This window comes from Pagrus major, chromosome 17 (assembly GCF_040436345.1).
Source record: "Pagrus major chromosome 17, Pma_NU_1.0".
Taxonomy (NCBI): domain Eukaryota; kingdom Metazoa; phylum Chordata; class Actinopteri; order Spariformes; family Sparidae; genus Pagrus; species Pagrus major.
The window spans coordinates 29,777,264-29,801,222 of record NC_133231.1 but is presented as its reverse complement, the minus strand read 5'-3'; the positions used below and the strand labels follow the sequence as shown (position 1 = coordinate 29,801,222).

General features: G+C 41.5%; 1 protein-coding gene across 1 annotated transcript in view; it reads right to left on the bottom strand.

Annotated features, from left to right (window-relative positions):
* bbs9 (Bardet-Biedl syndrome 9) overlaps positions 1-23,788 on the bottom strand; it is a 165,215-nt gene extending 141,427 nt beyond the window's left edge. Inside the window, exons 1-8 of the mRNA XM_073485538.1 lie at positions 23,702-23,788; positions 21,323-21,441; positions 20,169-20,319; positions 15,728-15,792; positions 15,203-15,316; positions 7,980-8,154; positions 2,717-2,801; positions 2,442-2,625 (exon numbers count right to left, since the gene is read on the bottom strand). Of these exons, the coding sequence (XP_073341639.1) occupies positions 2,442-2,625; positions 2,717-2,801; positions 7,980-8,154; positions 15,203-15,316; positions 15,728-15,792; positions 20,169-20,319; positions 21,323-21,434 (886 nt within the window). The 5' untranslated portion in view covers positions 21,435-21,441; positions 23,702-23,788. The remainder of the gene's footprint in view (positions 1-2,441; positions 2,626-2,716; positions 2,802-7,979; positions 8,155-15,202; positions 15,317-15,727; positions 15,793-20,168; positions 20,320-21,322; positions 21,442-23,701) is intronic.
* Positions 23,789-23,959: the final 171 nt, after the last annotated feature.

Sequence of the window (23,959 nt, the reverse complement as noted above, 5' to 3'; positions counted from 1 at the left end):
CTGTCACAAAGACAACCGTATCGCTTTACGTTTTCGTCAGAGTAGCAGTTTATTCATTCCAGCATGCCTTCATTTCCCCGGGAGATTTCGTGCCCACTCACAGACAGAATCGCCAAGTGAAAGCAGAGTTTATAGCCATTATATTATTCTAGCCATTACATTGTGAAATCAACATTTACTTCATAATTATATGTTGAAGCAAAAACTTTGCCTGCCAGTTTAAAGCTTTTGTCCTCAGCTTCCTCGTTAAATAAAGTGTGTAGAAACAAAGATAGTGATGCTGTTTTAGGGTAAAACTTGGTCTACTGTAGTAACATGCAACCTTGGCCGATCACAAAGATTGCTGAGGAACACACTGATGAGACGGAAACACAAAGAGGCATGAAATGTCTGAATGAATTCAGGCTTTCAGAATATCAGGTGCTCATGACACAAATACTTGCGATATCTATAGAAAATTTTAGAAAAGAAATGCAACAAGTCAAATTCATTTTTAACTTTGGGTATTCATGTGTTTTGTCTCCTTTTTTGCAAATGAATTACACTCAGAGTACAAGGTTAGGGAGGTTAAGAAGACCATAGCAGTTATACTTAATGATTTTTTCCATTTATGACAGATGGGAACCAGCGATAAGGTGCATGACCACAAAAAACTATGACAAAGCGAGAACAGAAAGAAACTGAAATGATTTAAGAGGCAAAGTATTAATTATAGGCTATTATTATATGTGTATTGTCAACACAATATCAAAATTCAATTTGTAAATGACACTGTTATCATCAATATCAGTATATCTGACATCCCAGGAGGATAGAAATAATAGGAACCCTAAAACTAATGTGTGTGTGCACATTTCTGTGTTTGTCCTCACGTCTTCTTTTCTAAATTGCCGCAATCAAGCTGCAATTTGATACAACTGCACTGTAATCGCTAATTATTGAATAATGGGAGTGCTGGTAAAGGTCACATTGGAGTCCACAATTTGTTCTGTTTGCCTCCCTCTCAAACTGGAAGAGAAGTGTGAGACCATTCGAATATCTGATGGCGCAGTAAGATTATAGTAACACACACAAAACCAAATCGTGTCTGCTGTGTGTATGAGCAGCAGTGCTTCTTGCCTCAGATGCAATGCATTTTCATCAGAAGAAAACTGAGTTACTACACAGCTGCACAATCGTCACATTACACATGGTCCCTAATCTGTCTCTGTTCCTATCAGAGGTGAAGACAGGCAGAGGTGTTCAAGTCTGAAATCCTTTACAGATCTGTGGCTGTGCTAATTTACCACATGTAGAGACGAGCCTATGATATCAATATCCTGCTTGTCAAGAAACTGTATTGTCCGCTTTGCTTCGTCTTCGCTGCAGTTTGGACGTGAACTTTTTGCCACATTTAACGCTTTTCTGTAAGTGATTTACATCCTGTATCGACACCATAATCCACAAAATGTTACTTTTCATGAAATAAGAAAACAGCCTTGTTTAAAGATCTATGAAAGAGTTTGACTTCAGTGTCTTTGAAAAATCACCAGGTATGGTCACACACGGTATTCACTGCAGTATTAATACATCATATGTTCTATCTATCAGTCTACTGTATATATCTGTATTTATTATGTTATCCATTCATCTTGCACCATATGTTTATATACTATAGTATTTTCAATACTCCGTTCAGTTTTTGTTCTAATGCATACAGCAGAGCTGCTCCAGTTATTCCATCCTGCTGTGCCAAACCCAGCTTCCTGCAGAGCCAGTCGTGTGGCACTGGGCCACTGCGCAGAATACTTTGTTTTTGTGTATTTTGTTCACTTATTTTCAATACTTTGGTTGAGGCATGTGCACTGATGCATGCTGAGTTTTGTGTAGCTGCCCTTTTCTTCACTCCAGATTGAACACATCAGAGCCGTACCAGTGCCACATCGGCTAATTTTACAGTATCCCTGCAGTGGCTGTCCTCAGTTTCCTGAGAACTTGCTGTTTTTGAAGGTTTTAGTTGCTGGACATTGTCTTACAGATGATTTACTGGCAAATGCTAAGGGAAAAGAAGTGTGAGCACTCCTTAAGAATGACTTAGCATCCTCTTTGACCTCTTTCTCTCTGTGAACAGTGATGATAACACATAAACTTTGTGTTTCTACAGGTGAAAACAGCTTTCAAATATATCACTGCCATCCCTTTATCCCCTCCTATTTCTGTGTCCTCTAGGTTTCGCTTCAGTCTTTTTCAATCTACTCTTACACATCGAGTTAAGAGCCTGGTAGATCTGCCTCTACTACTCAGCCAATCTGTATTTAAGTCCTTAACTGGATCGGGTGTGCAGGAGTGGAGCTGAATGAATAGCTTGCTGGACAAGAATAACATGAGGACTGTAAAGGGGAAATATCCCTTTAGAGTTAGCTACTTAAGACCTGCACTAGAGATTCAGCATCCTGTTTTACCTGAGGTGTAGGGCAGGAAGCAGCTGGGGTTGAACTCCAGCTTCTTCATGAAGCGGATCTGGCCGTTGTCGCGCAGACAGTAGAGGTTCCTCTCCCCCAGAACAAAGATGGAGGCGGAGGAGTGCGAGAAGGAGGGCACACAGAGGTCCAGGGCCTGTTCTCCCAGGACAAACGTCCAGTCGGGCTGGAGGAGGACCCACACACACACACACAGTTACAGCACAATTCCTACACTTAAGACTGTCTCTCTGGCAGCTGGTGTGTTCAGGACTCACCGTCAGCCTCTTGCCTCCAGTCTTGAGGGGCAGGTCAGGATCCTGCCGGCTCTCTGCCTCTGTAGCCACGGCCAGAGTCTCATACCTGGGAGTCAGAGAGACAGAGACAGCTGCTTACACAAACACAGTCCAATACTGTCAATTTGAGTACATTTAAAACACTTCATAAGTTACTTCTATTTTGATTCAGTCGGTCAGTGCGGGCTGTTGTCGGAGCTGGTGAAGTGAAATGCCTTGCTCAAGGAAATGTTGCAATGTGCAGGGGGCATTTCTAATTTAAGAATCCCTTCAGATATTCCACAGCCAGTCTAAAAACGTGAGTAAATGACTCTCTGGTTACAGTTATTGCTTCTTTTACCACTAACCCAAGACCACAGCAACACCCTGAGAGAAATTCCCTCTCTGAGGCCAGGGCAGAAATCCGAGTACACATCATTTATTAACATTTAAATATAGTCGAACACCGTATAACATGTTCATCATTAACAAAATCCACAGCTAGCGTTTTATATTCTCCATCTCTTTTACAGCTTCTGTCAGGTCCGTCAACAAGCTGCTGACCTGCTGTTCCCCGGAACTGCGGTCTATCAGTTTTAATCAGCGAGCTGTTGGCAACTGGCTGAGGATAAAGTGGTCGGACTGATCTGTGGTCAGTTGATTTTGGCCTCTTCAGCATCAGGAGTTTTCCAGTAAGACGCTGGCAGTCGAAGCAGCTTGGCAGGAATCTATCCACCTCCTCTAACACCTGGATGAACAGAGAGGTCCAACCTCAGACCGGCCTGGCTCCGAACCGCAGCCCAAACACTACATTTCTGCTGATTTATCCACTCACAGTTTTCTCACTCAGTATTACATATTTGGATCACAAACCTGCCGTTAATCAAAGCAGACAGGTCTGAAATCTATCTTAAATCGTAAGGGCCATAATCCAATATGGCTGCCAGATTAAGGGCATTGCTTGCAATTTACAACCGTAAAGACCAAGTAAAGTGTTTTTCCAAATATTGAGTGATTCATTTTTTTTTTTTTTCAGTTTTCCAATATCTTTCTCAAGCTGTCTCACCACCATATGAAATTTATTTGAGTTTGTTTTAGCCGTGGGTGGCTCCTCCATTTCCTCTGTGCATTGCATTGTGAGCCAACAGTGAACATCAACAGCAGATTCAAACGTAAAGCATTTTTATTATGACAATAATTACTTTTTAGCATGAGGGGAAGGCAGTGTCTACTGCATGGACGGCCCTGAAATGTTTTACTATAAATCACGGTTAACAGAGGATGAATCCTAATGACCTTGGTGATCCCCTGAGTTTTCATCGACCGCCACCAGCAGAATGACATCTCGAAGTTTACAACATTCCCGTCAGCCTCAGCTGTATTTTGTGTTTAGCAAGGTGAATGCTGGCATGCTAAATCAAGCTGGTGAACAGGGTGAATACAACCCTGATTCAAAAAAAGTTAGGGAGCTTCGTTAAACAGCAAGAGTGGCTGTAGACTCGTGTCTTTATTGATTAGCCTTGGGCTCTGATCACACAGAGTTTCATCGCTACAGGTGCGCCTGCTCCAAAAATGCCTTGGAAAAGCATGTTTGGGGTAAAACAGCATAGTGTGCCTGTGGAGCTGTGGAGCTGCGGAGCTGCGACTCTGAGGCCTGTGCTAAAATGTTGAAAGTATTTCAACTTCTAAAAACTGCTGTGAAAAGGCAACAGACGGCGCAAGAGGAGCGTATGCCAGGGGCACCATTCAGCATGAACACAACAGTTTTGCTGGTGACGGGTTTCTATCGTCGTGTCTCGGTGTGATTAGCCACATTGTTCTTCATGCATTAAGTGTGAACATACCAACTCAGAACTAATTAGTATGTATTATGAAAGTAGAACAGTTCTGGTACTATATACATCATCCAGTTATTGACCATACTTTAAAGCATAGCAATAATTGCCTGACCAGCATTTCAGTTACACACCTGGATAAGGAGTTAAAGCTGATTATCATATGCAGCCCTCAAAATGACGCTAATTCCTCATAACATTGAGTATAAAACAGCAAATGAAGTGTTCTAAACTTTGATTTTTTGCGATACAACACAAGATTTATAGTTTTGAACTCATCCATACAGTAGCCGTACCCGCTGAGCTTCTATGAGAAACGGCGAGCAGGCTAACGAGCTGCTTTATGGATGACTGCCAGTAAAGAAACCTTTTCATCACACCGTGACCATTTCCCGGGGAAGAAAATGGACTAAAAAATATATTAAACATGTCAGTGGTTTTAAGCTTTTAAAGCAGCACTCAGTGGATCGACAGGGCGACTCCTGCCTGAGCGAATGGATTAAATTCAAGCTAATAATACTAAAACAACACTGTAAAATAACTCGTATTCTTTGACTCTATTTTGATATTTCTATTCCACCCTTCACTTCGATGTCTTATTAATGATGGGGTATGAGGTAGCGTGAATGAATTAAAACTGTACATGCGTGTGTGTGTGTGTGTGTGTGTGTGTGTGTGTGACTGTGTGTGTTCGGTTCCATTCGCCAGAAGTTACGTTGATTTAAGTATTATGAAAGAGGGTAGAAATCACACAAAGCGCTGTGTGTTACGAGAGAAAAACTGAAAAACCACAAAAATCTGATTATCCCCCTGCATGCCTAACATATGAGGAGGGAGAGCAAGTCGCGCACACACACCACTGGCAGTGACACACACTTGGGAACCAGAATTTTTTGTTTGCCATTTAAAAAGTGTTTGTGGTGAGCATGATGTGTGGACAAAGTTTGGGTAGGGCCTGACTCTGTGTGTGTGTGTGTGTGTGTGTGTGTGTGTGTGTGTGTGTGTGTGGGCGGTATCAGTCATCATGTAGAGTGAAGGACACTGAGGTTGAGGAAACAGTGTTCTCATTTATATGAAAGAAGATCTCTCTGAAAAACTCCACAAACAAACACGCTCATTTAACTTCAACATATACATCGCACAAGCACATACATACACACACACTACATGCATATGCTCTCTCGGTGTCATAGATAAACACAAACTAAAATCTCAAAGCAGACGCCAACACACACACACACACACACACACACACACACAGACACACACAGACACACACAGACACACACAGACACACACGACCAAATCAAGCTCTCATTCATCAGGGCAGCAGACGGTCCAACAGGCTAAATAAACTGAGCCGGGCAGAACAGTTTGACCAGTCATCTGATATTAAATGTAAAACAGTCAGTGAAGGTCTGACCTCGTCATCTGATATGGAATATATATATATAAAAGTCGGTCATAGCCATAACACATCAGTGCCTGGTTGTATAAAAGTTTCTCTCGTCAGGATCTTTCCCGAGATGTGGATCTGCATGCTGAGATACCACAAGATGTAAGTCAGAATGTGTCTTTGTAATTTGGGTGTACTGACCCTTTAAGAGTGTCGTAAGATAGATGATATATATCAAGCAGAGTCCTGGGAAAAGTGAATACTGGGTGATTTTGCACAGAATCAAATGTACAATACTCCGCTGTAGAAATCTGAGCATACATAACGACAAAATAAATATCCGTTACATCTAAAATAGATCTAAACATCACCCAGAGACATATTTAGCTTAGTCTCCCAGTGCTGATCGTAGCTGATCTAGAGTCGATGGTAACGTTTCTTTTAATAAATGGACCATCAACCCATCAGTTGGAGGTCCATCTGCTGTGCCAAGTTACAGCTAATTAACTTCCTGCTGCTCTTGTTTCATATTAAAAGCTTTTATTGTGAAGCAACCACAGGAACTTCATTATCTTTATCACCAAAGTTTGTGGTGACTGCTTGCATCGATGCTATTGTTCGCCATAATTTCATTTGTCAGTGATTGAAAAGACACAAGTAATACCACCAACCTTCCCAGTTGGTCACGGCCACAGAAAACAAAATGAATAACTGATTAAAATGCAGCACAAAGTGGAATTAAAGGGTCAGCAGGTAAACACATGTAGTAATAAATGTGTTTGATTGCTGCAAACAACCAAATACCTAACTCATGAATGAAGATAGAATAGAAAAAATAAATGTAACTAATGTCACAATGACTAAAGTGGATGAACTGAGCGCTGTTTTAAGTATCATAAGAATACAAGAAAACTACAGTTCTCACAGACTATAGTAAGGCGACAGCCTCTTATTACAGTTTGTGAGAGCCAGAAAACCTCCCACACTTCATCAATGTAAAAAAGGCTTTTTACCATACCAATTATGCTGTGCACACATTATAAAATATGACTGCTGTTGCTCTTTTCATGGAATGGTGCGAATGGCCAAACCGTATTGTTGACATGTTGCCCGAGATCGCTGCATTTAGATGTCAGTCCCTTATATTTGAAGGTGTTTCTTCTTGGCTGCGTCTACAAGGAGAAGGGGGTCTTTCATTTCATAATGTGCTTTAGCTGTGCCTCAGTTTACCCTCAGCAAAAAGGGTTTGATGGGACAGATATTAGTGTCTCTGGACTAAGGCAGGTGAGCAGCTTTCACTGGAATGACTTTTTTCTCAGATCAGATCAGATGATTTATTTAAAACATGAACATTAAGGAGCAGTACTACTACTACAGCTACTTTTAAAATAAATCCACGTAAACCAGACATGTTAGTTGGGGGGGGTGTATATACTGCACACTGTAATTGAAATAACAAGCTTGTTGCTATAAGTAATGCAGTGCTGTCGTGTACTTAAAGGTTCTTAGTGTAATTTACTGTGTTTGTCTCCGAAAAGAGCAGTGAAGTCAGTGTTTCTAGCCTGGAGAATCTCTTGATACCAGTGGGGGGCATCCAGATAACAAACAGCTGGAGAGCATGACACACACACACACACACACACACCATACACCCACACAGTCTGTAAGACTTCTAAAAGCCCTCCATGCCTCAGCCAGAGGGAAATGAGAAGTGTGCGTGTGCTTACATTAAAGTGAGGTACTTTCCGATCATACTGTGTGTGCGTGAGTGTTATCTGTTTTGGTCCTTCCAGACGAGCTCTGCAGTGAGAGCAGATGACTTTAAGATGGTGAAGCATTAGTCAGCGCTAACCATCAGCAGCTGATACTGAGGACATTAAACCAGGTGACCTCAAATAACTTCATAGCTGCTTCAGCTTACACAGCAGCACTTGCAAAGCGGTGTGTACTTATATTTCAGCCATGATCTAGTGAGCATGACACATTATTGATGATACCGGCAGAATATTTAAGACGGCTTTATAAAAACACCTACTTGTAGCTCTCCAGCTGGCGTGCAGAGGAAACCGTGAGGAAGCTGTCTGTTCTGGGGTTGTAGACCAGCGGGCCCGGCAGCAGGAAACCAGGGAGGAACCTGCCAAAGGAGTAGCTGTCCTGCTCGAAGAACATCAGCATCCCTTCCATAGACTGGATACACAGGGAGTGGTGACCTGAGAGAGAGGGGGGCAATGGAGACGATTCAGTTAGGCTACTTTTATCCCTCAAAGAATCACTTGGGAACAATGGACGATATGTCCCCATCCTCTATGCACAAAGTTACTGGTTGCTGGCTACATAATTTTCTTCTTGGAGATACAGTTTGTTGATTTAATCTTTGAAAGGATGAAACTGTTGAATATCCAAAGGTACACAAAGTTGACTTGACGTTTCGACCTGGCAGGTGATTGGCTTAAATCCAAAAGTCCCATCTTTTCTTTAGTATATGACAATTAATGAAACAGCTGTCATGGTAAATTCCATATTACACAGCCTAGGTCACACAACAATTAACATGTCAGATTAACAATAACTAAGATAATTGATCGTCATTAATTAAGTAAAAAAGAAAAATGTTTGCTGGTTGCAGCTTTTCTGTGTTCTATTGAACTGTAAAATACATATCTCTGCAATCTGAAAAAATCATCCTTAAATTCTGTGAAGTTTTGATGGATATTTCTTTTTTTTACATTTTTATCTAAATAATCAATCAAAAAAACTGACATATTAATCAGTAATAAAAAAATATTTTAAATTGCAAAAAGTCTCCTACGTCATGTGTGTGAAGGTGTGAAAGTAGGCAGAGTTTCAACTTCTTTCCCGAGCTCTCCTTCTCCATTTCTTGCAAAACAACTTCACTTTTCATGTTTACAATCAAATGCAACACCATTAATGCAGAAAAGAGGCCAGACTGTCTTGAAGTGTGTTTCATAATCCTCATCTGTAGATTGATTGACCTTGTGACAACAAACTTTTAGCTCCACCATTGGGAACAGCATGTACACTTTTGCCTGAATAAGACATGGACTGCACAGCCAACCATCTTACGTGTTTGAAGCATGATGAGACCTTCACTTGGCTTTACATTCATGATTCTTCAGAAACTACATCAGTCCAGCTGGGGTCTATAAAGTCTGTTTCTTCTGCAGCAAAGGAAATCTAATTTGGCCAAACTGTTCAGCCGTGTGAAAGCAGACTTACTGTTAACTAACAAGGTATTACTTTTTTTTGGGTTACATATTCTGTTTTCTGACGGCTCTGACTCTGCTGTCTCAAACTTTTTGAGTGTTTAAATACAAACACCAACGATCCTGAACGACAGTCATGGCTTCTGTTTCATTTCAGCCGCGATGTCGTGTTGTGCTGCGAGGTGTGTTTCTCCCTCTGGCTGAATCTGATATCTCCATTAACACCTCCACACACACACACATTCACACACACATTCACACACACCTGGCTCCGGGTATGAATGTGTACAAGAGTGTGTGTTTGTTAGGAAAGGCCTGGTGTAGGACATACTAAGCCCTAACACACACACACACACACACACACACACACACACACACACACACACACACACACACACACACACACACACAAACACACAGCAACACACAGGGCCATAAAGCAGTGGGGCTGTGTGACCAGAGAACTATAATTAGGCCTCAGCGCGCTATTAAAACTCACACTGCCATCAACTAGAGGTCAGGGAGACAGCCACCTACAGCGCAACACACACACACACTCACACATACACGCTCGACATCTATCACCAAGGATTTAGACAGAAAAGCCGCACACTCCTACACACCTATTCTGTGTAAACATGTGTGTGTGAGAGTGTGTGTGTGTCTGAGTGATGAGTAGAGTTCAGGGTGGCCGTTAACAAGCTGAAGGACAAGGTCTCTCACACCGCAGACACGCCCTGAAGTGTGCATAATACAATGTGTCATGATGAACCAACAGCAAATGTTGCAGCAGAGTGTGTGTGTGTGTGTGTGTCTGTATACGGGTGGATTTACAGTCATGCATCAGTGTATGTCTAAAAGAAATGTTGTCCTTTGTTCTATATTTGGTTGAGTTGTGTGCTTACGTTTCCAACAATGTTAAACCCAGAGAAATCTGTAATTTGATGCAAGGTAAGGGTACGTTTCAATTGGCCGCCTGCTGCTATAACTTACTAACTAAAGAGACAGTCAGAGAGTGAGAAAGGTAGTTCGCGAACAAAACGAAACGTAACGTAAGTAAAACTCTATATCAGGGGTCAACAACTATAGCGGCTAAGTCTACAGCAGTAGACAAAAAGTTACAACATGATTCACTTTAACGCACCACACAACAATTTCTGTAAACCTGGGATAAGAATTCAGGTAATTGGCCAATATGTTTCAATAACGTGTCATTATGGACCACACCCAACTTCTCACATGACACTGTCCACTTCTGATTGGTGGCTTTTGTTGGTTGCGTTACTTACTTTTAAGGGTATATGCCACACACTGATTTAGCATTAGGTAAATAGTTTAGCTTGCTCACATGTTTGCAGAACCATCGACTACCAATGTTGTGTAATATATATATATATTTGCTGTGTATGTGTATTTTAAGACACATTTACATTTTTGCAAAAAATGAAAACTTATAAAATGTTATGAAACTTTGGCAGCCCCCCTTGAAGTAACTGCGAGAGCTCCTACGTGAGTAACGTAGACAGATTTAATCAGCAACAGTGGTTGTTTAACAATAAAGACAACAACTCCCATGATCCCACGCTACTAACGTCTTTTGTTTTGTTTTGATAGAGAGATTGGCATCAGATTGCGATTACGAGTGTCTGCTGTGTTTGTTAGTGTAAGTGTCCTTAATGTGGAAAATTTCTGGAAGTACTGAAACGCTACCCAATTATAGTGATGACTGTGTCTCTGAACAATAAGATGGTCTATTATGAGTCCTTATATTGTGTCTTCTTTTTATCCTACCCTGAATCTGATTCTTCACATTTCTGGGGGCTAAAAAAAAGGATTAAATTAAAAATTGAAACCACCTTTACTTTCATCTGATTTAGGCGGCTGTAAATGACAACATATTTTATGAGTCTTGAATTAAATACAAACATGCTTTGGCTGCTCGGGACTCCAAAAACAGCAGAATAACTGAGGAGTTGACCTTTCCTCCCAGACAAACACTTAACAGATCTGTCAGGTGTCTGGTGGTCGTTTCCCACCGTGAAAAGCAGCGGCGGGGTCAAAACAACACACACTCAGACAGCCTGACACGGCACTGTATCATCAATAATAAGAAAAGTGCTACGTACTGAAAATGAGAGCCAGGCTGTGCCATAATAGCAACTGCGCACGTGTAATTTCACACGCCCACACCCAGGTATAACGTGTCAAAGAGGTCTGTATGAGAGCGCCGCGGCTCAGACACAGCGGAGGAAACGGCCTGTATTAGTGTCATTAATAAGACATGTTGAACAAGCACACAGAGCAGCCAACAAAGCACAGAGGCTGGCCGCACACTGCAGTGGGCAGAGCCTCGTCTCCGAGTGTGTAGGTACATGTGAATGTGTGTGTCCATGCACGCTTGGGAACCAGGGAGTATGGGCCAAATTGTTTTGTGCATGAGTGTATGTACATGTGTCTGTGTGAGATTACGTGAGTGTGTGTGTGTGTGTGTGTGTGTGTGTGTGTGTGTGTGTGTGTGTGTATCCATATACGTCTGACCAAAGCTTGAAATGGCGAGTCCAGGCTCAAAGTGTGTGTGTGTGTGTGTGTGTGTGTGTGTGTGTGTGTGTGTGTGTGTGTGTGTGTGTGTGTGTGTGTGTGTGTGTATCTATATGCGTCTGACCAAAGCTTGAAAAGGCAAGTCTAGGCTCACAGTGTGTGTGTGGGTGTGTGTGTGTGTGTGTGTGTGTGTGTGTGTGTGTGTGGCCTGAATGTGACCCAAACCCAAAGGCAGCCCAGCTATTAGAGCAGTATTAGTACAGAGCTGCTATTACAGCGCCTACAGCACTGCTAAATGGCTGCTATTATAGACCTACACACACACGCGCGCACACACACACACGCACTCACGTGTAAGAGCAGACACGACTTGCAAAAACACTCCCACACACACACACACACACACACACACACACACACACACACACACACACACACTCAAGGCTTTCCAAACGCACACTTTAAATATTGGAGAGCAGAGTGCTGTCACACACACACACACACACACACACACACACACACACACACACACACACACACACACACTTTCAGACATTCGACATTATGACCATCACTCTGTAGTCAGTAAACAAGTGTGCGTGTGTGTGTGTGTGTGTGTGTGTGTGTGTGTGTGTGTGTGTGTGTGTGTGTGTATGGATATATATACATTTCTGTATTTGTTTGTACATTTGCATGTGTCTGCAAATGATTACAAGCGTGTGTGTGTGTGTGTGTGTGTGTGTGCTCCACCAGCAAATCAACCGTGACATCAGCTCATTTTCGTGTAAACTGTGTGAAACAGTGAGGAAACAGCTTCCCCGACTCAAACACTCTCAGATTATTCCCAACAGCTCATCTGAGTTTAACGACGATGAGACAAATGAAGCAATTTCTCCTGTATCTACAATGTCAAATTAAATGTGCATCTACAACGGTCAAATGAGGAATGAAATGAGACAAAAAGTGAAGGAATGAGTTCAAGTCGTGCTGTTCATGTATGGCAGACTTTGAAAGCTCTCTGTAAGTACCAGAGTATTTCTTTGTAGCTGGTAAAATGTTCTCAACTATCCTCAAAATAAAGAATTGAAACAAACAAAAAAGATTTAATTTTAGGTTGATTAATTAATTTTAAAAAATAACCTAATTCTGTTAATATTTCAGTCTTCTTTTCTTGATATAGTTAAAGACTGTTTAGATTAATTTATTTATGTTTGAGATAAAGCATTAAGACCGTTCAGTACAGACAACTGGCGATAAAGCAAAGTAAATACAAAGGAAATGCCAAACATCAAAGCAACATTTCATGTTTCTTTTACATTTTGCAAATTAAATCTGGAAGTGGATGCCTTTACACCATTTCTACAGTTTAGTTCTTGAGTTCAGCTGTTTGACTTTTCTTCTTTTCCTCTTGTGATTAAAGCTTAATCTCGACTCTGTCAGTTCATACGATGCTGCTTTCGGTTTGGTCATCTAGAGCAAAAAGGACATTCTTCATGTCCACGGGAGCAATCTGGTTCACTAAGACAAATGAAACCTAAAACTTTGAGTTCAAAAAATATTTTTGAAATGCTGTGATGTGCTGTTCTGTCTGTGATCCAAGCTGAGGAGCTGGTAACCATACTGCTGCAGTGTCCTTGAGGAGGACAGTTCTGTAGCTGAACTCTGATCTCCCTCCTGAGAGGAGGGCGAAAAGGGATTTTCCCTACAATTAGCTCTACAGGATCCCATTCATTCAATTTCAGTATTGCAATTCCAGGGCCTGCACTGCCATCTAGTGCTGACTACAAAGAAAGGCAGGAGGAGAGAGGATGACATCAATTAGAAAGTAGAGAGTCATGTGTTTGTCTACAGTGGTGGAATGCCACTGGTTACATTTACTTCCATCATATTTCCATTTTCTGCTACTTTATACTTCCCCTCCACTACATTTTGGAGGTAAATATATTGTACTTTTTACTCCAATACATTCATTAGACAACTTTAGTTACTAGTTACTTGGCAGATTACATGCTGCATCAGAGCTCAAGTGGCAAATTTTCAAATTAATACATTTCATGGGCAATTTGGGGGGAAAATAGTTCATTCCAATAATAAGAAAAATGCTGATATTGGATCTAATAATCGGCCAGGGCAACAATACCAAACAATGGTATAACAAGTATACCATACATAATATGTAAAATTTGCTTTAACCTATACTTTTAATACTTGGATTCATCTGCATTACATACTTATGTACATTTAATATCAGACATTCTAAGTCTTTTACTCAAGTACTGTTTGTATTGGTGACTTTCACTTTAACCAATGTAGTACTTTCGCACAATATCTTTACTTTTACTCAAGTACAGCTTTTGGGTGCATATATTCCTGAATGATGAGGTCATATGTTCTTGTGCTGCTGCATTTTGTACACATTCATGTTCAAAACTGTCTATGCAAACCTTTAAGCATGTATGTGTCTGTGTCTGACTGCACGTGCGTGCGTTCGTTGGACGGTGGGAATGTGCATGAGAGCTTGCTATGACATCTTCAAAACCTGCTGTACAGTGTGGTGTTACCAGAAATCAGCACGTGGAAACACACAGGTCCATGGCACGAACGACGCACGTGCATTCAGCACAGGCCAAGGTATTGGGTTTAATGAGCCCACACTGTTCTTTCTATCAATCAAACACACACAAGCGCGCACACACAGACTTTGAAAACATGGAGTGAATGAAGGGTCCATCATGCCAGGCCAATGAGTCTGGTACACACACACACACCTTGACAATACAGCCTTTATTTGGAAATGCCACTTTCTCTGCTTTAAAGGGGGTTCCCCGTGTGTGTGTGTCTGTGTGTGTGTTTTTCTTGGATGTTCACTACTGAAGGGCTTTCCCCTACTTGGTTTTTCCAAAAGCTCAATTGACTGAAGAGAGAGCAGCTATATGACCCCTCTCTCTCTCTCTCTCTTTCCATCCTTCGCTCCTCTTAGAGACTTTTATAGTTTTATGTATTTGTCCAGCGCTGCCAATTACCACTTTTGCCAAGGCACATGCACAGATGTTCACTCAAACACACACACACACACGTTTGTACTTCTATACTTGTAAGGACTTTCACTGACATAACGCCTTCCCAGGGCCCCAACCCAAACCTTAAACATCAAAACTACATACCGAAGCCAAACCTTAAACAGAACGTCTCCAACCCTAAAACCAAGTCTTAAATCTCCATATCCAGGATGCTTTTCATATCTCTCCTGATGTGTTCTGCGACAACTACAACACTCCTGAAGTTGTGTTTATAAATGAAGGCCAAAGAAGCATCTAAATCTGTAAGATGGGCTCTTTTGCTGATCATCTGAGTAAATGCAAATAATAAGTTAGCTCGGATGAGAAGGTAGAATTAGCATGTTCACAGTCTTTAAAAGAAGAGAGTCTGACAAAATACTATTCCATCTCAGCTGTAACATGCAGCCAAATGAAGGGTTTTACATTGTCATCCATACCTGTAACCCCTCCAAAGGTGCCGTAGGTCATGTTGCAGGCCGTTCTCTGCAGATTGTGTTCATAAACCAACTTCAGCTGGTACTGGTCACCGTGCTCCACGTTCCCTGCAGTGCCTGCATATACACAGATCAGACAAAACAAGTCCATATGCTGTTTTTAAAAGGTGACAGTTGTTCTCACTAAACATGAATGATGAAGCCAATCATTCAACACTCAGTCAAGGTGGGGGAGATACAAAGAACAGAGAAGAGAAAGAGAAAATGCATTTAGCTGTGTGAGGAAAGTACGAGCACATTACCGCAGCTGCAGAAGAGCTGTTGAGTCAGCCACAAAGTGTGTCGATATGCTCAGGTTGCAGCTTATCGACAGTTACTTAAAAGACAGTGTGTTGTGTTTGTGGCCACATCATGCAACATTATACGGCTTTTTCCTGCATTCTTCACAGCAGAATTTGTCCAGACTGTGAACAGCTGGTCAGCAGCTACGGGTCAGTTCAAGCCAAGTCAGCGCCACTGGTGTGTTACCTGAAACAGAGTAGACTGACAACTTCCTGGGGTGAAGAACAGCCAGATGAAGAAGGTCTGAACACCTGAACAAGAGAATGAAATGCTCCGTTATGCGACAGTCATCATATAACCACAATCATCAACACAGGAAAGCTGACTATGAATAATATGATAACCAGCAAAAATTAACTTTATGTTGCTACATCCAAATTCCTGAATTACATTTCCTGCTCATAATGTTGGCCACAAACTTCAGAAAATCCACAGTTTCAGCTTAAAACAACAGATACCGAAAAAAATGTGCAACGTCAAATGCAAACATAGAGAATTAACTGCTCTTCCAGTGGAGCATACCTTTTTTTTTTCAAAAAAAAATACATTAAAGTGATTAAGGATTATTTTTCTCTCCAAAATCCACATACAAGTATAGTTTATTGGTAAAAGACACCTCAGCAGGGCAGATGTTTCCTGCCACTGTGGTTGAACCCATGTTCTCAGCTAAAGGGTGGTATCCATTCATAACTTCTAAAATAATTACTGTAACAGCTGGTAGATTTTTTTTAAAAACATCGGTTTTGCCTGAGGTGTAGCTGATGGCCTCAATGATGCTGATCCTAGATTTTCACTTATTTACTTTACCACAAACCCACAGAGAAGGAATATGTCCACTTTCTGGACCAAGAACAAATGCTGTCTTTCTAACTTTTCAACCACTGTTGTAATGTTTGTTGAGAGAGGAACAACAAGGGAGGAGAAAACTGGATCCCACAAGTATTCTTTCTTGCTCGGAAAACCACTCAAGTCAGTGCTGAAACAAAAACCTTTCACCATCTGCCCACCTCGGTTTGCCCCGACAATATTTACAACGTGCTTCTCTGTCGGGGCCGGCGTCCAAAATGCCCACCAGTCTCTGAAGAATGTAGTGCCGAAAACCGCAGGTAACTAAACACGACGTGTTCCAAACAGACTGATTTAGCTGGATTCTGCTTCCAGCGTGATGATGTGGGAAGCCTTCGAGGCAAACCACCAGAGCGGTTCCCAGAAACCTCGCTTTCTGGAAGCTTCCTGTGCACCCACAGTAAGGCGACGGGAGGTACAGCGTTCAGATCGATGGCTGAAGTAAGGCTGCCAGGTTAGGAGTTCAATGCCTCATGTAGTTTAATAGATAGAGGGAGGCACTTCTTGTTAATTTATTGTTTATTTCAGACTTGAAGAACTGAGTGCGTGGTCTCTCACCATGGTACAATTAACTGTGAAATGCTCAGACAGTCTTTGCATCACTCTTTGCTCCCACTTCCACTGTTTTTCCTAAATTTGAAGGATTGCAATACCCTCCCCAGTTGCACAACACACTGTGGCAGTTAGAAGGGAATTTAAGGTGGACATTCATCAGGGGACTCAAACCGTTTATCGAAAAAGGTTGGTAGTTAGAGCCAAGCTAAAACTGCACATTTGTGGGGTTAAATGTTCTGAAGCTGCTTTGTAGTATTTTTGGTTCTGGTCCTTTGAGTCTCATCTGGTTCAAACATACAATTTAATCCTGTGAGATTCCTCTGTCGCCTTTGCCGGGTGTTCAGACAGAAAACAGCTCCGCATTTAAAACATGCAAGGGGCTGCTTTGGTTGTGTCGAGTTAAGTTGAGTTGCCAAAACCACTGCACAGCCGCTTGTTATCCTATTTACAATTCCATCGTCCATCTGCTGACAGTCATCGACTACTGAGCCCTGTACCATCATAACATTGTGATTTAAAAGGCCCAACGCCAGAGAGCACAAACAAGTAGTATGTTCCCTAAGATTTGCTGTAAGGCAGGAGTTGGTGGTGTTTGTGACATGCGGGGAGAGAAAATGAAAAGAAGTTTGTTGCTGCTAAATGCACTAACGTTACGTCTCCATGTCCTGTTTATTATTTTCTTATTAAACCAGACGCTTGGTTGCATAGTGGCGGCTGCATCTGTAAGTGTGTTTTCTTTCAATCGTGCTGTTGTAATTTGCATTTTCCTAGTTTAGCTTCCTCAGTATACCTAGCAAGCTAGCTTTGTTACAGACATAATTTGACAAAGCCCCTTCATAACCTGGCATAGGGATGTATGACGGATGCTCACTGGATAGGGATGTGAGAGTTGATCTGACTCCCTTTGCTAGTGATTGGAGACAGTTTTCTCTGCTCAGTGTGGGTTGTCAATGCCAATCGACCAAAGCCTACTATGAGATTGGATTTTGCAGTTCTGCAAACACATCATGGTGACAACCATCTGACCCCCTGTTGCAACAATTGTCAGATAAAAGTACAAATATCCTGTTAATATTAAAAAGTAAGCTACTAGGAATCTGTGTCAATGTAGTGGCCTTATTGAAATGAACGGTGAGGCTACGCTCTTCACACATGTTAATGTCCGGCAGTCAGGCTTACACTGTGCGCCATTTTTGCAACCAAAGACAGGGATTTGCAGTTGTGCATGTATTTTACATAATTTGTCAAAAGCTTTGCACAAAACATCCCTATAAACATACATTTAATATAGTTAAACAAAAAACAGGATTTAAAATAAACTTTTCTGCACTGTCATACATCTTATCCTCTTAAATGAAACATTTAGCAAAACTACAGATATCAGTGTCACTACTATCTGTGCTGAATATGTATCTGTCTGAATTTCTGTGTGCTTACTACCTGGAAGCTCAGTGCAAGGAACAAACAATGTTAAAGACAGTAGAGTTTAATTCTGGCAGAGAGTGACCGACACATAAAGTGATGTTTTCAGGCTTGCAAATGTTAAAAAAGTCAGTGTGTTTCATTTCCTGCTTAGCTAACTATAAGGTGGAGAAAAGTGTCCACTAACATATCACCACTATCCTGCCCAACATCACTGCTTTCCTCCTGCTATCTTTCCTCCACACTTCTTTCAAACTGTTTTGGCTGTAATCATCTTTGCTCCAAAAATAAGTCATTTTTACTGGATTGCACATTTCACTTGACCTTGACTCTGAGGGGGTGAGCTGTTCAGATCCAATTACGCAGTGCAATAACAACACGGATGGGGCCCTTGGGTTCCCGACAGCTATGCTTGCAACTCAGTGGTTAGCCTGACGTTATAAGCGCAACTATGTTTGGGCGGCTTGGTGGCTGATAGATCGGGGTAAATCAGAGTGAGGGAGAGAAGCTCTTGACATGGTGGTTTTGGCTGAGCACGCATCGCAGGGGGTAAAAAAAGACATGTTAATGTAGCGGTAAGTAACAGCGGAGATGGTTTTTCTATGAATGAAAAAGCGGTGTGATGAGTTATGAATGGGCGTCTCTCCCTGGCAGTTTAAAGTAAGGCTAAGTAGGCTATATTATAAGCTATACTATGAATGCTTATAATTCACACAAGGTCATGACATCGAGTTAAAGAAAGATCTGTGACTTGTTACCAAGCAGCAGCACACATAAACAAATATATGGCTCTCAGGGTGGCCAGAGTGCACAGACTGTAGGAGCTGTCCTGTAATCTCAAGGCCAGTGGTTTAATTCAAGCAGGAAACCAATACAACCATCAACAGCTCTGTGTACTCTCCAACAATGACCTCTGACCTGCTGACTGACAAGACATTTCAAATATGAGATTTAACTATATGCCATTAATGTAACTGTACAGTAAAATACTTAAAAGCTTCAAACAACTTGTTTTTTATTCCTTTTTTTAAACCTGACATTTACATTTTAGACATTTAGCTGATGCTCATATACAGACTGACTGCAAAATGCCAGTGAAGGGGTGAAGACCATGAACAATATCCCACTAACAACACATCACATCTGAGTAATCATTTCAGAAAAAAAGCTCAAAATTCTTCGATTCCAGCGTCATAAATATGAATATTTTCAGGTTTATTTACTCTTTTCTGACAGCAAACTGAATATCTTCGGGGTTGTGGACAAAACACGACACATGCAGCCTTGAAATTGTAAAATATTTGATGTTTACATTAACCCTCTCTGTGCTGTAAGTTCTTTAGAGGAGAGTAATCTGTTATTTGACCAAAGACAATAAGGTAGAGCTCTGCATTCGTGAGACAGTGATTTACAGCTGCTTCCTTTCAGGGGACATTAAGCTAATGCCAATTCGACCTACAAAACACTTACACACTATCACAGGGGAAAGCCTCAAGAGGGCAGCCAAGAGGGAGGGCAGGGGGCAGAGAGAGATTAGCAACACCATCAATGATCCTGGTGTTAGAGCACAGATCTGAGGTGACTTGATTGATCAGAAGTGGCACCGTGTTAAGAGTGAAACCAGTAGCAGAACCAATCGTACCCATTAGCGTCTAAATACGAACACACTGTGTCCATTTATGTTTAGCTGAACTCACAGGAACTAACACATTGTGACAAGACATCCCATCCAAGGAAATACAAAAACATTACAAAGCATTTAACCCTTTGGTGCCCACGTCCCAGGATCGGGAGATCTACTTACGAGACAAACTTGCCAACTTCCACCTGGATGATGGCGTTTTGCAGCTGGACTTCAAGGAGCTGGGCTTCCACAGGAACGCCCTCGGTGGACTTGTTGGCATGAGGAGAGAAGATTCGCAGCATCCCCATGTAGCTGCCCACCACCACCTTGTCTAAAAGGTACAATCACAGAGGACAACAGTTGTCAATGTTACAAGTCAGGATGGAAGTTATTACCCCCCTGACAACCTGTCAATGCTTTTATTTTGAGTGTCAGTGGAAGTGTCACTGACACTTTTACAGCTTTAATGCCAAGTAATTAGTCTCCGTTACCCACTAACTAAACTGAAAAAGAAGCGGTGTTGAATACATGACATCTTCACACAGAACTGAGCAGTTTTATTATTTTAAATCTATTTATTATGAATTATTTTTAGGACTTTATTTATAGAGTTTTATTATGTCTCCCATGAGTTGCGCCCACACCAGGTTTGCAGACTAACTCTACTTCAGTTCAGGAAGCAACCTGAAACATTGGGCCTATTTAAAGAGACATTACAGTCAATTAAAAGTCGACTTTGTCAGAAGTGCGTTCACTCTCTGGTCGAGAGGTAGATCACATCAACAATTTTATGTGCACCTTTCCAAATAAACAACCAAACGTATGTCAGTGCAATAATACAAGTGGTTAGAATTGTTTTGTGTTTTAAAATAATGAGGCATTGATAAGTAACGGTGTGACACACTATTAAAACTAATCAAATCATCATATGCTGTGAGCATATCTTATATGCTCACAGCCTTCTGTTCCATTTCTGTCATGTCTGTCAAGAGGAATCTGAATTATGGACAGGCTGTTGGGAGTCTTTTGTTCTTTTTGTTGTCTTTACTTAAATTTAAAGATCATCCTTTGTATCTAAACTGGCTTGGCGCTCCATTTGACCCAATGAATCACTCTATTCAAACCAAGACACCTGAAGCTTCATTTGAAAATCTTAACAGAAGCTTTAAATGTAAAATAAGGATTTAACTTTTATCCACATAGGCAATAAGACAGGTGTAATAAGACAGATATATAACAACGTCTAAACTTCAATATGGGCTCATTTCAGAAGAGGTCCTGCCGTCCGTATGCTTTGCTGTGGTTGGTGTATTTGTTCCACACTACACACTCACCATGTCCGCTGCCACTGTTGTCCACATCTCCAACGCATAAGCATCCCTGATCAAACTCCTCCCCTTCGCCGAGCGCTGCCGACCACCAATCACGGGCCTTGAACAGAGACATGCTGCCTCTGATTGGACAGAAAGAGGAAGACAGAGGAGGGAAAAGGTTAGAGCTCTTCGGCTGTCATTTGTGGTGTCATTTCTAAATTAAATATATATTCCTAATACACTCTCATCATTCATTCATTCATTATCTGTTGTTCACTTAGCAGCTCCAGTAGAGAAGTGGGGTTAGGTGCCTTGCTCTGGGGCAACAGTGGGTGATAAAAATAAAATTGGCAACCATTTCTTTTTCACTTCCGCTCCCAGATTTATCCAGCTGGCAGAGAATCAAACCACCAACAGCCTGGTCACTACAGAAACAGGGGATAATCAGTCTGACAACTGGCACGCTGACAGCTTGGACCACTGTTCACTCTGTTCTCTGCTCTGTGCACCACGCTGACACCTGCAGCCAATGGCAGGCCAGGATACCAGTCACGTGACTGCTGGATTCTGAGTGCGAGCACTAAAGCAGAGTGAGGAGGGGGGTAGGTGGGGGCAAGCAGCTTTTCTAGTCGCTAAGTGCTGAGCAGGTGGAACGGGCAGCTAATCCAGAGAGGGAATCCCTCATATCAACAGTACACTGCTGCACCGATCTGAGCGGTGTTAAAGGAATATTACACCTTTTACTACTCAGATATTTCATAACATGTTCAAAAGGCTTTAATGGAGGCAGGCTGGGAGGGATGTATGGAGATTCCCTCTGGATTTTATATTATGCAACGTGAAATTTATCACACATTAAACACTGAATATTTGCTGCGTTCACAAGAGAAAAAATAGATGTTTGTTGAGTCTCATTCCCGGGTCATCAAATCACAACGACATGGACCTTTTTCTCCAGAATTGCACAACAAACCTTTAACTCTCTGACAACAAGGAGACTGTAATGGTGCAAATCCCTGTCCTACACAACTAACTTATTATTTCAAGAGCTTTATTTCTTACAGGCTGAGAGATTTACAGTATCATCCTGTGTCCTGACTGTCTGCTTGGCTTCATGCTTCATTGACATGGCTTGGCACACCTGTTGCACTCATCCTATCCAGTTAAAAATGCAATTAACTGTAATTTGAATCAAGTAATGCTTCTGTAAGCTGGTAGAAAATCGGAAAATGATTCCACTCAGAGCATCTGAGTTTGTCCTCGCTCTCTGTATCCAACCACCACCTTCATAATAAACATGGGTTGGCAGGGGAATAAATGTTCAGTCCCCTGTGATGGAAGGCAGCGTCACATTAAACGCTGGTGCACAAGTGCTTTCAATTGCAATGTCAGAATAATTAGTATTTAGAAAAATAAGTATCTCAATAACCAAAGTCCTTCCTCTAATATTAGGGCTGCAACTTATAATTACTTTCATTGAGTCAATTAGTTCAATTAGTATATAACAGTGAAAATGGTGAAAACAACCCAAAGATATTCAGTTTACTGTTGTAGAGGAGTAAAGAAACCAGAAGATATTCACATTTAAGAAGCTGAATCAGAGAATTTATGGGTTTATTTCTTACTCAAATTACTCAAACCAATTATCAAAATAGTTGGCAATTAATTTAATAATGGACAACTAATTGATTATTGGATTAATAGTTGCAGCTGTCTAATATCCATATATATGTATATATATCACAATAACAGCTTAGACACGTTTTGAAAGACAATATTTTAAGTGGTTTGACTGATGTCCATCACATCAGATAGGACGGTAATGAATACCAACCTGGAGCCAAGGGACCCTTCAGTATTTCACATATCCTTCAAGCAGACAAGTGACCTTTTATCTGCTTTTATAGTTTAAAAAATGTGTATAAGACTCCACAATATTTAGAGCAACAAGTTTTCATGTAGTCAGAAGCTACATTAGAGACTCAGGTGATCACTCAAGGACGGAAAGAGAAATAAACGAGTTGTAAAGTTGTTCTAGTTGACACTTGTATAGCACATAACCAGAGACACCTGTGGGCTCAGTGTTTGATACTCAGGAGGATTCATGTTGTGGTAAATAACTTCTCAATCACTGAGCGACGAAAAACGCAAGTAAATTAATCATACACGCCTTCGGAAGCTATTTTAAATCGGTTACAAATCGAGGCATCCCGCAAAGGTAAGTTAGCTTCCAGCTAACGTCAAGCCGGCTGAATTAACTTTAGCTTAGCCGGCTAATTAGCTAGCTCTCCAAGTTACCTGGATACAAGCAGCTAGCGGGTCAAGAAACAGTGTCGCCACTGTTTTTCAGAGTCTCTCCACTTGCGACAAAGCGCGTTTTTGTTCCCGAGTGTCTCTCACCTTCTCACAAACGAGCCGGTCCGTAAAAGCCGTCGGTTTGTTTCTCCCCGTTCACACAAAAATCACATTTCTCAGCCTCTTGCTCGCAGCCATCGTCCTGTTGTCATGGCACTGACGCTCAGCGGAGAAGCCGGGTGGTTGTGCGCATGACCGGATATAGACGGAATGCCGGGAAAATGAGTTTTTTTTAATGGTCTTTCTGATTTTCAGCTTGTACTGTGAAAACTAAGACTTTTTTCTTCTTTTGTTGCCTCATTT